General features: G+C 48.6%; 1 protein-coding gene across 1 annotated transcript in view; it reads right to left on the bottom strand.

Moving 5' to 3' along the window:
- Window positions 1-14,997, bottom strand: part of HADHA (hydroxyacyl-CoA dehydrogenase trifunctional multienzyme complex subunit alpha) — a 36,311-nt gene extending 21,314 nt beyond the window's left edge. Inside the window, exons 1-9 of the mRNA XM_083605182.1 lie at window positions 14,824-14,997; window positions 9,317-9,358; window positions 7,399-7,469; window positions 6,968-7,101; window positions 3,512-3,650; window positions 2,868-2,987; window positions 2,666-2,768; window positions 2,071-2,193; window positions 1,842-1,960 (exon numbers count right to left, since the gene is read on the bottom strand). Coding sequence (XP_083461308.1) covers window positions 1,842-1,960; window positions 2,071-2,193; window positions 2,666-2,768; window positions 2,868-2,987; window positions 3,512-3,650; window positions 6,968-7,101; window positions 7,399-7,469; window positions 9,317-9,358; window positions 14,824-14,908 — 936 coding nt within the window. The 5' untranslated portion in view covers window positions 14,909-14,997. The remainder of the gene's footprint in view (window positions 1-1,841; window positions 1,961-2,070; window positions 2,194-2,665; window positions 2,769-2,867; window positions 2,988-3,511; window positions 3,651-6,967; window positions 7,102-7,398; window positions 7,470-9,316; window positions 9,359-14,823) is intronic.
- Window positions 14,998-15,059: the final 62 nt, after the last annotated feature.

The raw sequence follows: 15,059 nt of genomic DNA, 5'->3' as shown, positions 1-15,059 counted from the left end.
GAAGAGGAACAACATCTTGGGTGATTTGAAACATTTTTATACCGCCCTTCAGTTTGAAACGCCCAGGGTGGTTTAACGTTTATTTATTTCATACAATGTATTCGCCGCTTGACTGCAAAACAAACAAGCTTCAAAGCGGCTTTCAAGAAAAAAGACAAAGCAACAAAATTATCAATAAGAAGAACAACTTAAAACTTTCAAAAAGATAAAATAACAACAGACTCATAGCAGATTAAAAACTCACATCGATTTTCTAAGTATCTCGGTAGGCTTGTCTAAACAAGAATGTTTTTAGCAGGCACCGAAAAGAGTACAGTGAAGGCGTCTGCCTGGTATCAAGAGGCAGGGAGTTCCAAAGGGTAGGAGTGGCTTGAGTGGGCCTATCTGCGGTAAGGTGATCTTGAAGGTTTACAAGTGAAGATGAGAAACAGCAGGAAAGGAACAGCGAAAGGCAGTGCAAGGAATGTGGGGTGGCGAATGGGTGCATAGGGGCAGGAATGCACCAGAGACCCTTCCAGCCAGTGCCAACGAGGCACCCACATACGCTGGCAGGCCTCCCCCTTCAGCTGAGGAAGACAGACCCCACAGCCCAGCCCCCGCTGGTCCCTTCCTGCCTCCACTTCAGGATGGTGGGAATCACGATAAAAAAATTACGATGAAAGCCGGCAGAAGGGCCAGCTGCCTATATGGCCAGACTTCTTAAATGCCACAGGAATCAAACGGAATAGTATTAGACAAATGGAAACTCTGAGGCAGGGGTGGTGGAGTCTGTGGGGGCACCATAGCACTCTGCAATCACCAGCTGCTGGTATCTTGCCTCATAGAATTGCTGAGTTGGAAGAGACCCCAAGTTAATTCAATCCCCTGCCAACAGTGCCGGCAGAGGACAGCCATCCTGGCTACTGGCCATCCAAGCTGGGTGGGTCCAAGGTCAACTCATCCAACCCCACCTAAAGACAGGCAGAACTAGAGATGCCAGTGTTTTGCCACACACAGGGCAGAAACCGAGTGTGCTCACTGTTAGGATATAGTTCTGTTCCACCTTAAAAGGAGCAGGCATGGCTGTTGTGTGTCACATGCCTGTTTACTTCCAGCAGAGGCTTGCTGGGAACTTCCGTTTGTATGTTGCTTTTGTTTTCCTGCTGTTTTGCTGGACACGAAGGGAAGCAGACATGTTTTTCCTTTGTTCCTAAACTATGCTGAATAAATGCTGTAAATATGCTTAAAGGTAAAGGTACCCCTGCCCGTACGGGCCAGTCGTGTCCGACTCTAGGGTTGCGTGCTCATCTCGCTCTAGAGGCCGTGAGCCGGCGCCGTCTGAAGACACTTCCGGGTCACGTGGCCAGCGTGACGAAGCTGCTCTGGCAAGCCGGCACCAGCACAGCACACGGAAACGCCGTTTACCTTCCCGCTATAAAGCAGTCCCTATTTATCTACTTGCACTTAAGAGTGCTTTCGAACTGCTAGGTGGGCAGAAGCTGGGACCGAACGACGGGAGCTCACCCCACCGCGGGGATTCAAACCGCCGACCATACGATCGGCAAGTCCTATGCACTGAGGTTTTACCCACAGCGCCACCCGCGTCCCTGTAAATATGCTTACACATGTCTCTGTCCGCCACTACCGCTGTGAGGATTTATTCACTTTGCTGATAAGAGCTTGCACAGCTTCTAAACGTATCTGAGGCTCGTGTCGCTGATTCATGCTGTTCTGGGAACCGGAGATCGCCGAGCTGCCAGCTGGAGGCTGGAGCCAGCTGGGGGCCTGCCAAATGCCCCCATCTCCCTGATAGTATCCCAACCCTCCCTCTGCCCTCCCTCATGCACACAGATGGCCCTCACCTTGATGATCTTAAGGGGAGCCGGGTAGAGGCCTTTCGTTTGCTTCTGCACTTTGCCCTCCACCGTTTTGTAGACTTGCTGCCGCACGAAGCCAATGCTCATGGCATAGTCCATCACCTCTGCAAGGCAACGCAAAGAAGGTTCAAGGGAGGAAACGCCCCAGGGGAGCGACTCCAGGGAGGCCAAGGGCCAGGGCAGCATGCCCCCGGAGCCAGGCCAGGCCACTCACTCTGCATCAGCCCCTTGTTCCTTTTCTGCGAAATCGTCTTCTTGGCGAGGCCTCGGGCAAAGGTGATGGCCACTTCCTCCAGGTACTCCAGCGTCCGCTCCTCGGGGCTCTTGATCCCTGGCCCTGCGAAGGCAGAGGTGCTGTTTTAGCAGGAAGCGAAGGTGCATTCAAAGGAGACAGACTTCCTAAGGGAGAATCCTGCATCCAGCTCTCTCACTGGAGCCTTTGGTCGACTGTTAAGGCAGCCGCAGACATTCTTAGACTGCGACAGCTTGACCACACGGCTGAATTACTGCAATGGTTGGCCCAGAGGCTGCAGCTGGGGCAGAATGTGGCAGCGAGATTGCTTGTGGCAGCGGCTGCAGGACATGTTTCCCCCCTCCAGCCTCAGGAGCTTTTGTCCCTGCAGGTGTTGCTGCCCTACAAGTCCCGTCACCATCCCTGGCCACTGGTGGTATTTGCTGTGACTGACGGGAGTTGCAGCTCAGCGATGGTTCCCCACACCTGCCTTGGGGCCTGCAACATCACAGACCACGCCGAGCCAGGTGCAAGGCCGCGGGGCAGGTGTGTGCACCTAGAAGCGTCTCCAGCTAACCTAGAGGATCCACCAGCTGGTCCACCAGCCCCATCTTCTTCGCTCTGTCAGCGCGGATGTTTCTTCCGGTCAGCATCATGTCAAAGGCAGCAGGGAGCCCCACCTGAAACGCGGAAGGAAATGAGTTTTACATGCCAGAAGAGCAGGGATGCTGGAAAAGCAGACTCCCTCCCTCTCTGGGGTGGGGTGTTCACCCACTCACCATCTTGGGCAGCCTCTGGGTGCCTCCTGCCCCCGGCAGCAGCCCCAGCAGCACCTCTGGGGTTCCCAGAACAGTCTTCTTGTCCTTGGTTGCTATTCTGTACTGGCAAGCAATGGCAACCTGGAAAGGGAAAACAGGGAACTTCCTCAGGCGGTTGCGTTCAACTGGCTTAGAATGGTCAAGGGCTCTTCAGAGGTTCAGACAGGACTGGGCATTCCCAGCCCTCCATGGAAAAAAAGAGTATGGACTTGATATCCTGCTTTATCACTACCCGAAGGAGTCTCAAAGCGGCTAACATTCTCCTTTCCCTTCCTCCCCCACAACAAACACTCTGTGAGGCGGGTGAGGCAGAGAGACTTCAGAGAAGTGTGACTGGCCCAAGGTCACCCAGCAGCTGCATGTGGAGGAGCGGAGACGCGAACCCGGTTCCCCAGATTACAAGTCCACTGCTCTTAACCACTACACCACACTGGATCTCCCACACTGGAGATGCTGGGGACTGAGACCAGGGCCTTTTGCACGCAGAGCAACTGCTCTGGAGGCGAGCCAGGATCCTTCCCTTATGGCAAATGCAGAGAACACAGTCACACGCACACCATTCTCCCTTTCATTATGGAGCACAGGCTTTCCCGGCTGCTCCCTACCTCTAGTCCTCCCCCAAGGCAGGACCCGCTGATAGCAGCAACGATGGGCTTTGGCGATTTCTCCAGCTTCTCCAGCATCTTCTGTCCTTCCTGAGAAAGTAGAGTTATTTCTTGGCTGGACTGGCAGGCCTCAATCATGCTACAGGCGGGACAAAGAGAGAGTTTCGTGGCTGTGAACGAGGCGCACCGCTGCCCACCTTACAAAGTCATCCACCCTCTGCAGAGAAGCAATTCAAGCTGCCTGCCCAGTGACACAGGGCTCCTCCTTTGCCCAACTCTGTGTGACTGCTGCTAGGGAAGCGGATGTGTGCTGCAACTGGGCGCAACCGTCTCCTCGCTTTATCAGCCTCTCTGCTGCAACACAGATCTGCTGGCCCAAGCCCTGGTGCATGTGAGGGAGTGTGTGGGGTGTGTGTGTGTATTGTGGTTCTGGACAGCTAAGAGTTAACACTCCAGGAAGCGTTCTTATTAACTGGGTGCACTGCCCACATGATCCGGGCATTTTCCTATGATCTATGCTCTCTGGGGGCTGCAGAGATCAGTCTGTCTGAGAATGTGAGAAAGGTAGTTTCCTTTTGTTAGAGACAGAAAGCTGAAAGCATGCAGCTAGACTCTGTAGGTTTTTCTTTTCTGTTTTTGTATGCTTCTAAATAAAGAGTGGTAGAATAGAAGCACTGGTGTCGAGTTATTGAAGACACCACGCAGACACAGACAAAGCAATTTTACGCTGCGTGTGAACTCTGCTAACGTCCGACAACTGAGAAGAGTGGCAGCACGCGAGTGGAAGTGTGCGGGTGCCACTGAAGTTTGTCGGAGTGGAAATAAATCAAATTTATTGCAGTGCCATTGCAGCAGACTCCCTGGGTCAAAGGATTTACGACCCACAAACTTTAACAGTGTGAACTGGCCCAACCTCTCAGGGGACTTCCTTTCTGGACGTTTTCCGCCAAGAGTCAGCTTTTGTTCCTGCAGGGTCCTAACATCTCACTTGTGAAGAGAGAGCTACCTCAGGACTACCTGCCACCAGCTAGTAAGCAAGAAGAGAGACGGGTGCTACTGCTCTGGGTCCCAAGTAGACCTCTGTGTAACCAAGGCTTCTGCAAAACAGGCACCCTTCACCAGCCAACTACGGCGAGGGCAGCAGCTGCTCCAATCTGAAGCAGTGGCAGGCGGGGATAATAATAATATAATAATAATACTGTATTTTTCACTCCATAGGATGCACTTTTTCCCCTCGAAAAATTAAGGGGAAATGTTTGTGCGTCCTATGGAGCGAATGCAGGCTTCTTGGCTTCAGCGATAGCAACGCGAAGCCTCCGAAGTGCAGAGGGAGCACTCCCACCGCGCTCCGGAGGCTTCGCGTTGCTTTCGCTGAAGCCTGGAGAGCGAGAGGGGTCGGTGCGCACCGACCCCTCTCGCTCTCCAGGCTTCAGGGATAGCCGCCTGAAGCCTTCGGAGCACAGCGCGAGTTCCCGCTGTGCTCCGCAAGCTTCAGGTTCCTTTTGCTGAAGCCGGGAGAGCAAGACTCTCTTGGCTTCAGCGGAGAGGGAGAGCTGCACAGCGCCCCTTCAGCCAAGCGGGAGGAGAAATGGAAGGGGCTCCGTTTCTCCTGCCGCTTCGCTGAAGGGGCGCTGAGCAGAGAGGGGGAGATTTTTTTTTTTCTTGTTCTTCCCCTCTAAAACAAGGTGCGTCTTATGGTTGGGTGCGTCCTACAGAGCGAAAAATACGGTAATTTATTATTTATACCCCGCCCATCTGGCTGAGTTTCCCCAACCACTCTGGGCAGCTACCAATCGAGTTTTAAAAACAATACAGCATTAAATATTAAAAACTTCCCTCAACAGGGCTGCCTTCAGATGTCTTTTAAAGATAGGATAGCTGCTTATTTCCTTTACATCTGAAGGAAAGGTGTTCCACAAGGTGGGCGCCACCACCGAGAAGGTAGTGCATTTCTTTCATTATGTCCTGTTGCTTGTCTTGTCTTTCATGTCCTGTTTGCTGTTGGGGGTCTGACTCTGAATCTGCAAGGGTCAGGGGGAGAGGCTGTGGGTTAGGCACAGCAGCGTCAACTAGGATGGTGACAGTGTTAGCAATAAACACTGTGCTACTGTATGGGAGAGGAGCTTTTCCTTAACTGGGAACTCTGTAAGAAGCTGCTGGGAATAAGAAATCTCTGAAAGATTGCGGAAGAAAGGGGTCAAGTTCACCGCATGTACTCTGTGTTAAAGGAAAATATAATGAAAATGAAGTATAGATGGTATTTGACTCCTGTAAAATTAGCAAAGGTATATCATAATTGTGACAGTATATGTTGGAACTGTAAAGAAAAGGAAGGAACCTTTTATCATATGTGGTGGACCTGTCCCAAGGTGAAAGACTTCTCGGAAAAGATTTATAATGAATTGAAAAAAATGTTGAAATATACATTTATAAAGAAACCAGAGGCCTTTCTTCTTGGAATAACAGGTTTGGAATTGCCCAAGAAAGATGTTAAATTATTTTTGTATGCCACAACTGCTGCTCGTATTTTGTTAGCTAAAAAGTGGAAAACCCAAGAATTACCAACAATAGAAGAATGGCAGATGAAGATGGATTTTTCAGAGCTAGCTGACCTAACTGGAAGAGTCCGCGACCAAAAGGAGGAGGAGTATCAGGAAGAGTGGAATAAATTTAATGATTATCTAGTCAAATTTGTTAAGTTAAATTAACTGAAAACAGCTTGCAGATACTTAATTGGCTTAGGAATTTATTTATGTTAAGTGATGAATTAATATGTTTAATTCCATAAGATGAAGATTTAAGGATGTTAATGTTTAAGTTAAATTTCATAAGAATTGGGATTTGGAAAACAGTTAAAAGGACATGCAATGAAATTCAAACAAGCGAGGAAGTCACTTAACAAAGTTAATAAGTGTAATTTTCAATAAGGCTATGATTTATGTTTGTTTGTCTTGTGTGTTTGTTTGATTGTTTGTTTGTTGATAATATTGTGAAAACTAATTTAAAAAATTTGGGGAAAAAAGGGAATAGGAAATCTCTGAGGCCTCCACTGGGCCTCCGCTTACGCTGGTGATGCACCACACAGGTTGAGGTGTGGTGAACTACCAACTGACTTTCACAACTCAACACCCACAGAGTCCCCTCCACCAAAACAAGGTTTGAAAGCCAGCAGAACAGGTTGCAATGTGTGTGTGTGGTGTCCACAACAGCCAGCCCCATTGGCAAATGTGCCCACAGACCCGAAAAGATTGGAAAGCCATTCCCCAAAGCAGCCTTTGCCCGCTTGGTGCACCTCCAATGTTCTGGACCGCAGCTCCCATTAGGGGAGGCTGTGGCCGATGGGAGCCCAGCACATCTGGAGGGCACCAAGCGGGCAAAGGCTGCCCCAAAGCACACGACCGGTTTGCCCATTTCTCCACCCAATGGGACCCCTCTTCCCGCCCCGGTGGAACTTACTTGATGTCTGCGCCAGCAATGAAGCAGCCGGGTTTCGACGAGATCAGGACGGCGCTACTGACGGCCTCGTTGGCCCAGATTTCGTTCATTACGGCGGAAAAGTCGTCTTGCAGCTGCCTGGAGAGGGTGTTGACCTGGGGGAAATAAACAGGCACGCTGAAGCCAAGGCGGGCAAAGGGCAAGCTCCCACTCTGGAAGGGGAACAGCCCTTGCTTGTCCCCGCCAACATGGAACAGCATCGGGAAGGCGGTGGCATGCCAAATGTCTTGAAGCTTTGAAATGTACTCGTAAGCGGCCGGCAGCACACCCTTCTATTTGGTCTGGCATACCATCTCCCTCCTTTCTATCTCCATGACTCCCAGGCACCCCTTTAAACCTCTCTGCGCAGTTTAAACCGCTTGAGCCCACAGGGAAGCGACAGGAAAACCTACCTTGGAATTTGGAGAGTTAAAGCGCACGACAGCAACATCTCCTTTGATGTCATAGTTAACATGGCTTCTTGCTGGAGTGGGGGAAAAGAGAGATTTATAGGGACATTTCAATAGGGGCAAATGTCAGGTTCTGCACTTAGGCAGGAAGAATCAGATGCACAAATATAGGTTGGGGGGGAAACCTGGCCTACTAGCAGTACATGTGAAAAGGATCTAGGGCAGCGGTTCTCAACCTGTGGGGCCCCAGATGTTGTTGGACTACAACTCCCATCATCCCTGAGTTCTGGCCTTGCTAGATAGGGGTGATGGGAGTTGTAGTTCAACAACATCTGGGGACCCACAGGTTGAGGAAGGCTGATCGAGGGATCTTGGTGGACCACAAGATGAGCATGAGCCAACAGTGTGATGCAGCAGCAAAAAAAGCTAATGCTATTCTAGGCTGCATCAACAGAAGTCTAATGTCCAGGTCAAATGGAGGAATAATCCCACCCTATTCTACCTTGGTCAGACCACACTTGGAATACTGTGTCCAGTTCTGGGACCACAATTTAAGATGTTGACAAGCTGGAAGGTGTGCAGAAGAGGGCAACCAAGGTGATCAAGGGTCTGCAAACCAAGCCTTGTGAGGAGCGGTTGAAGGAGCTGGGTATGTTTAGCCTGGAAAAGAGGAGACTGAGAGAAGATAAGAGAGCCATCTTCAAATATCTCAAGGACTGTCCCATAGAGGATGGAGCAGGCTTGTTTTCTCCTTGAAACAATGGCTTCAAGTTGCAAGAAAGGAGATTCTGACTAAACTTTCGGAAAAACTTTCTTACTGTAAGAGCTGTTTGGCAGTGGAACGGACTCCCTTGGGAGGTGATGGACTCTCCTTCCTTGGAGGTTTTTAAGCAGAGGTCGGATGGCCATCTGCCAAGGATGATTTAGCTGAGATTCCTGTATTGCAGGGGGTTGGACTAGATGACCCTCGGGATCCCGTCCTACTCTAAGATTCTATGATTCTATATTTATTATTTCTCCATGCAGGACTTCAGCAAAACTTAGGACAGGGGCCACCAACCATTTTAGGCTCATGGGCACACCTGGATGTCATGGGTGCCAGCCTCTCTGGTTATCCCCTCCTCTGGACCTCACTGCTGCTGCCACCACCCAGCTCCCCAGAGAGGCAGAAGAGGGAAAGGTCATCGTGGGCCACTGCTGGCACAAACCCACTTAATGGAGAAGCAGAGCCAAGCGCTGTTTGAAATAGGAGAGCTGGCGATTGCTCCAAAGGGTGCTTTGCAAGGCCATGGAGGGGATTTTGAGAGGTGGGGGGCTGCACCCACCTGTCAATCATGTGATTTCATGACAGCGTTGTGTGACGACATGTGGGTGGCCCCACCCACCTGTCAAATTAGGCCTGCAAGGTTGTATTTGATGGATGAAAGGACATATGATTTTTGACATGACTGAGAATCGCATAACCAGGGATGGAGAACTTTAAAGTGTTAAGATCAGAAGGCAGAAAATATGAAAACAATGAGAAGAGGCAGGAATGAAGATTTGGAGATAGCTTCAGAGGTCCAGACTATGGGAAGCCCGGAAAAAATAATAATTAAAATTTGGTCTTTTTTATTTTAGTTTATTGTTTTTAATTGGATTATGATGCGGATATGTTAATTGGCTGTTTTTACTGGAAAATCAATAAAAATGATTTTAAAAAAAATAGGCCTGCAAGGTTGATCCTGGAGGCAAAAAGGTTCTCCCCTCCCCCCCACTACACTGAAGTCACTATGGTCTCCTTGTTATTACTACAAGGGTGAAAAAGGCAACCTGAAACACCGTCCCCCAGCAAATTTGCCTTCTCTGCCAGATTTCTTTCAACCAGGGCAGAACCCCTGTCATCGCCATCAACCCCCACCAGACCCAAGAACTGACTTACACTTAAGAGGGGAGGACGTGCTGAGGTTTCGGCAGGCATAACCTGAAACAGAGAGAGATTTCCAGAGTCACTTTGGACCAGCAAATAAATCAGAACATTTGCCATCCCCGCTGGTGCCTTCAGGCAAAGTCTCTTTCTGAGTGATGAGGCTCAGTTGAAAGCAGGGTGGGTTTGATTTAAATCAAATCGATTTAAATCACTAGTCAGTAAGACTTGATTTAAATCTTTTTTTTTTACAAAAAGACTCATTCTTGCTGGTATCATCTTAATATTTACAACCAGATGAAGGTTTCATTTCTGGAATAATAAATTTTCAGAGTAGCTTTTACAGTTATATCAAAAATTACTGATTTGGTTATACTATTAGAAACATATCGACAGATAATTATGAAATTATTGTTTATATTTGGACAACTTTTCTGCTGTACTTTATTGGAAGGAGAAAAATAATCATTTCTTTAATAACAATTTAAACAATTTCTTTAACTAAAACAGTAACATTATAGCATATGTATCCATGTTTGTTAACTGATGTGGTTAAAGGTTTTGTTTTGTTTTTTAAAAAAACTTAGACTGAGTTTTAGCACACATGAAAAACTTAAAATAAACCCTTATTTCCTGATGAATAGCCTTTGGACTATAATGTAACTTAAATAGAAAACTATACAGTGGTACCTCGGGTTAAGTGCTTAATTCGTTCTGGAGGTTCGTTCTTAACCTGAAACTGTTCTTAACCTGAAGCACCACTTTAGCTAATGGGGCCTCCTGCTGCTGCCGCGCCGCTGGAACACGATTTCTGTTCTCATCCTGAAGCAAAGTTCTTAACCTGAAGCACTATTTCTAGGTCAGCGGAGTCTGTAACCTAAAGCGTATGTAACCTAATCCATATGTAATCCGAGGTACCACTGTATTTAGAAAGATTTTCCCTCCAAAAGCATTTTATTTTTTTAAAAAATCTGGTTTAAATAAAAAAACAAATCCGATTTAAATAAAAAAAATTCCAATGGATTTTTATCCACCCCTGTTTAAAGGACTTGAAAACTCAACATCGCTTTGCACATGGTTACACAAGCCAGCATGGCACATTTGGCGTTTCCCGGTGTTTGCTATGTGTCTTTTCCAAGCATGGCTTTCCAACATACACCTGGAAGTCTGAGCACTGCTAATTATTAAGTGAAACTCTGAAACTTGATCTGATCTATCCATTGTGTTAACAAGACACGGCAGCCCGTTCCAGAGGGTCCCAAGTCCACCTGAGGGGAGGGGGAGGCCAAATACGCTGCCTTGCGCAAGCCGGTCACGTGACCCAGCCCCAAAGCTGGAGGTGCGCCATGCCCTTTGTCCCACATTTCCAGAGTGGAAAAGAAAGGACCTTTCACCTACATCCTGCCATGCCCATAAATGCCGGCACTTTGGAGGTTGATGAAATTGCCAGCGAGTCTCTTCGGGGGGGGGGGGCTGGAGGACCCCGGTATCTTGAGCAGAGCCAGCTCAGAAAGATGCCAGAGTTATGTGTCACATATTCTGTGCAGATGAAAACGCACTGCTCACAAATGCTTATTGGGATGTGAAAGACCTGCCCCTTTCTTGCCCGGGCGCTCGAGCCAGCATCAGAAAAACCAAGCTGCTTCACTGCAAAGGCCTCATCCACACTTTTGCTCGACCCAAATTTCGATAATATTTAATCATATTTTCTGTACAGATTAATTTCCCCGGGGTCCAAAAACTTTCCTCTTTGTTCCGACCCTAGAGAAAACCCAGTCTTACCCACTGAAGTGGATCTTCTCAGATACACAGAAAATCCAAAGAGAGATTTTGTTTAAGATTTTGTTTTGTTCAATTCAGCAAGCAATTTCGAATTTCTGTAAGGCAGAGCTGGGCAACATTGAAAAAAGCTGTCGGACCCTGGGGAACTTTTCGGGACACAATATGGTCAAAATACAGGTCAAGCAGCAGTGTGGATAAGCCTTTGAAGGTAAAGGGACCCCTGACCATTAGGTCTAGTCGTGGCCGACTGGGGTTGCGGCGCTCATCTCGCTTTACTGGCCGAGGGAGCCAGCGTACAGCTTCCAGGTCATGTGGCCAGCAGGACTAAGCTGCTTCTGGTGAACCAGAGCAGCGCACGGAAACACCGTTTACCTTCCCGCTGGAGCGGTACCTATTTATCTACTTGCACTTTGACGTGCTTTCGAACTGCTAGGTTGGCAGGAGGGATGAGCCTTTAGGCAGGCCCAAAAGTGGTAAGTGCCCCCCTTGCCACCTTGAAAGCAAATATTTTAAAATCAGACCTTCTCTGTCACACAATACAGAAGTGTCAAGATGGTGCCTTTTTTGCTACAAAGAAGCCTTATACTGTTTTTAGGGTTCCTAATGCTTACTTGCTTCTCTGGCTGCTTATAAACATGCGAGATAGCAGGAAAGAGAATCAGTCATCTCATACGAGCAAATGCCATTCAGCTCAAGCCCAGAGCAGCTTCTGAGCTTGCCACAACCTGACAATGAACTAAGAGGCTCCAGACCAGAGGCAGGCCATTTCATGGCAATCGCCAAATGTTATGTTGCAACACAGCGTTCGGTATGACTACATCAACCCTTCTCCCCACGTTGTGTTCCAGAAACTTCCCTTTCCCAGAAATACAAACCCTGGAGATCAAGGGCTTCCCCATGCAGCACCAAATATTTCTTGTACAGTGGTACCTTGGAAGTTGAACGGAATCCATTCTGGAAGTCCGTTTGACTTCCGAAACAGTTCGGAAACTAAGATGTGGCTTCTGATTGGCTGCAGGAAGCCAAAGAACATTTGCAAACCGGAACAATCACTTCCGGATTTGTGGCATTCGGCAGCCGAAATGTTCATTTTGCAAGTTGTTCGAGATGCAAGGTACGACTGTACTGCCATTTAGAAGAAACTCTGCAAAAGCGTGGGTTTTTGTTTTAAGTTGCACTTTTGGAGGAGATGGCTTTAAACCCAACTGCAACAAAAAAACATACAGGCCTGGGTACAGAGGAAACCTGGGAGACTGCACACATTTAACAGGATTAAAAAATGTCCTTCAATTTGCAGTTAACCAAGGCCTGGAAGATGCCCAGCATGTTCAGATAACAAAAGGATGAAATTTAGAAAGGAAGCAACCTGACTCTGCCCATACAATTAAGACCACTTTTGAAGGACACATGGAGGTGTCTCAGTGATGAAATGATCTCTCCAGGAAGCCTAGACAGGCACTCACTATGCTGTTTTTCTGATGCAAGGCAAATACTGTCTATTTCATTTTCCCAGAACAAGCAATCCTAAGACATGCACTTTTGGGGATCAAGCCAAAAGCCCCCTCTGGTCCAAGCACACTATGCACCCCCTTAAGTGCCATGGGGGTGTTCACAAGCAGGGTGCGAAGGAAACAGTTCACCCTGTGTGTCACCCCCCAAAAAAACTTGATACACAAAAGAACACACAAGGCTACACTAGTCCTCAACTTCTTTCCTTGCGAACTTTGTTTTTTTGAGCAGAGAGCTGTGAGGAATATCTTTCAGGGAAACACTCAGCTGTAACTGAATTTAATCTTTTTTGTCGAGAGAAAGTGCAGTTCCAAGTATCAGCTACTCGACTGGCAGAGAAGGCAGTTGTTGTCTTCATGCTTTTCTCCAGCAGAATCTGGCTGATCACAGCTGGGTACAGAAAGCTGGATTATATACCTGCATTGTCTGACCAAGCTACACGATTCCTTACTGCCGGTCCCAGAATAGTAGAGTATCTTGAATGGCTTTAAAAGGGGATTACATAAATCCATTGGTAAAAAACCTACCAACAGCTATTGGTAAAAGACCTACCAACAGCTATTAGCTGTGACAGCAAAGCAGATACACCAGGTAAACCTTTCGGATTATGGGGATATTCAGCCAGGAAGGTCTGCTTATGGGCTTCCCAAAAGTATCTGGATGGCTGTTGTTAGAAATAGGATGCTGGACCAGAATGCACTCAAGTCTGATACAACAGGGAGGCACTTCTACATGTCCCATAATCCTGCAGGTTCCATCTGAATCCCTGAATTCTTTAGAATGGGAGAAGCTAAGGATTTTGACCCACAGGACAAACCAGATGGGCAGGGTATAAATAATAAATTATTATTACTACTACTTAAGGGTTGGTCAATCCTCCTTCCAACTCTACCGTTCAAGGATTCCACTGGGGGGAGTAAGCATGGACCAATGGTACCAAATAGTATGGGAAATAGCCCTACTAGAAAAATTAACCAATAAACTGAAACTGACACGGGGACAAATAGAAGAAGATACCTTCACCCCAGTACGGCTCCCCTTTATCACATACACAGCCCAACAAGACAATGACAAAAATCCACCAACAGCATACAAATCAATATGGCTAACCTGATCCAAAACAGCCACCCACCCCACTCACACACGAAAACAAAGATCACCACAGCCAACCACAAATGAACAACCACACCCTGGGCCAACCCCAACCTCTCTCACCACCAAAGGAACACAAGTGAACAGCAAAGAACCTGCACGAGCAACGCTGACACCAAACCCTACATATAGTAAGTGAAATAGAAACATCGCCCGACCCCATCCCCACCCATCTTTCCCCCTCCCCCTCTTTCCATCCTAATGTCTCAACAAATGAAAATGATTTGTAAAAATGTTACATTGGGGGGGGGGGAGAGAGAGAGAGATTGCACATACTTTCATAAATCAATATTTTTTTAAAGGATTCCATTGGGGGAGGCGCAAGGGGAAAAAGAGAAGGAAGGGGCAGCTAGAGAGACCTTTGGGTGGCAAGTGGTTGCAGAAGAGAAGAGCCCAGGCAGGACCCGGGGCGGGGGGTGGAAGGAAGAGGGTGGAAGGCCTAGCTGTCAACTCTTCCCTTTCCTTGCGAGGAATCCTATTCGGAATAAGGGAATTTCCCTTAAAAAAGGGAGAAAGTTGGCAGCTGTGCCCTGGGATAGCATCATAAGATTCTAGAGTGGGGATAGACCCCAATGTGGGGGTGTTCAGGGTGGCAGGAGAGGATATTCTTTATTAATATCTTTCCTAGCTTGCATTACTGAGCAGAGTTTACATTCCCCATTTTACATGCACAGCAGATAGCTGGTTGCAGGCTCTCACTATTGCACAATTCAGTCTGTCTCAGATGGAATTGACTAGTTCCTGGTAAGTTCCCTTGAATTCCTCATAATAGAATAAAGACGCCACAAGCATAGCTGTCAACTTTTCCCTTTTCTTGCGAGGAATTCCTATTCGGAATAAGGGAATTTCCCTTAGAAAGGGGGGGGGGGAGTTGGCAGCGATGGCCCTGGAAGGGGAGAGGAGGGGGAAGGGCTGGGGGGGGGCCGATGACCTTCAGGGGACCCCCTGCCTCTCAGCAGCAGAAGGGGCAGAGAACGGGGCCTGGAGGGTCCGGGGGGGGGCGAGGCCCGGGGGGTCCCCTTCCCCTTCCCTCCCCCGGGAGACGAGGCCCGGGCGCCCCCTTCTCCCCCCCGCCTCACCTGAGCGGCAGCCCCGGGCCCGGCAGTACTTGAGGGCGGGCGTGAAGCGCGTGAGGCTCCCGATGGCCCGGACAGCAGCCGCCATCTTGGCCGAGCGCGGAGGTCGAGCGAGAGCGAGCGAGCGAGGCGGGCGCGAGGACGGAGCCCAGGGGGCGGGGTGGGGCCTCCCGCGACGCCCCGGCGCTTCTTGACCACGACGAGGGGTGTCCGCGGCGATGCCTGATGGAAAACGCCCC

This window comes from Podarcis filfolensis, assembly GCF_964270895.1.
Source record: "Podarcis filfolensis genome assembly, chromosome: 3".
NCBI classification, from domain to species: domain Eukaryota; kingdom Metazoa; phylum Chordata; class Lepidosauria; order Squamata; family Lacertidae; genus Podarcis; species Podarcis filfolensis.
This window is presented reverse-complemented; position numbering and strand designations above follow the sequence as displayed.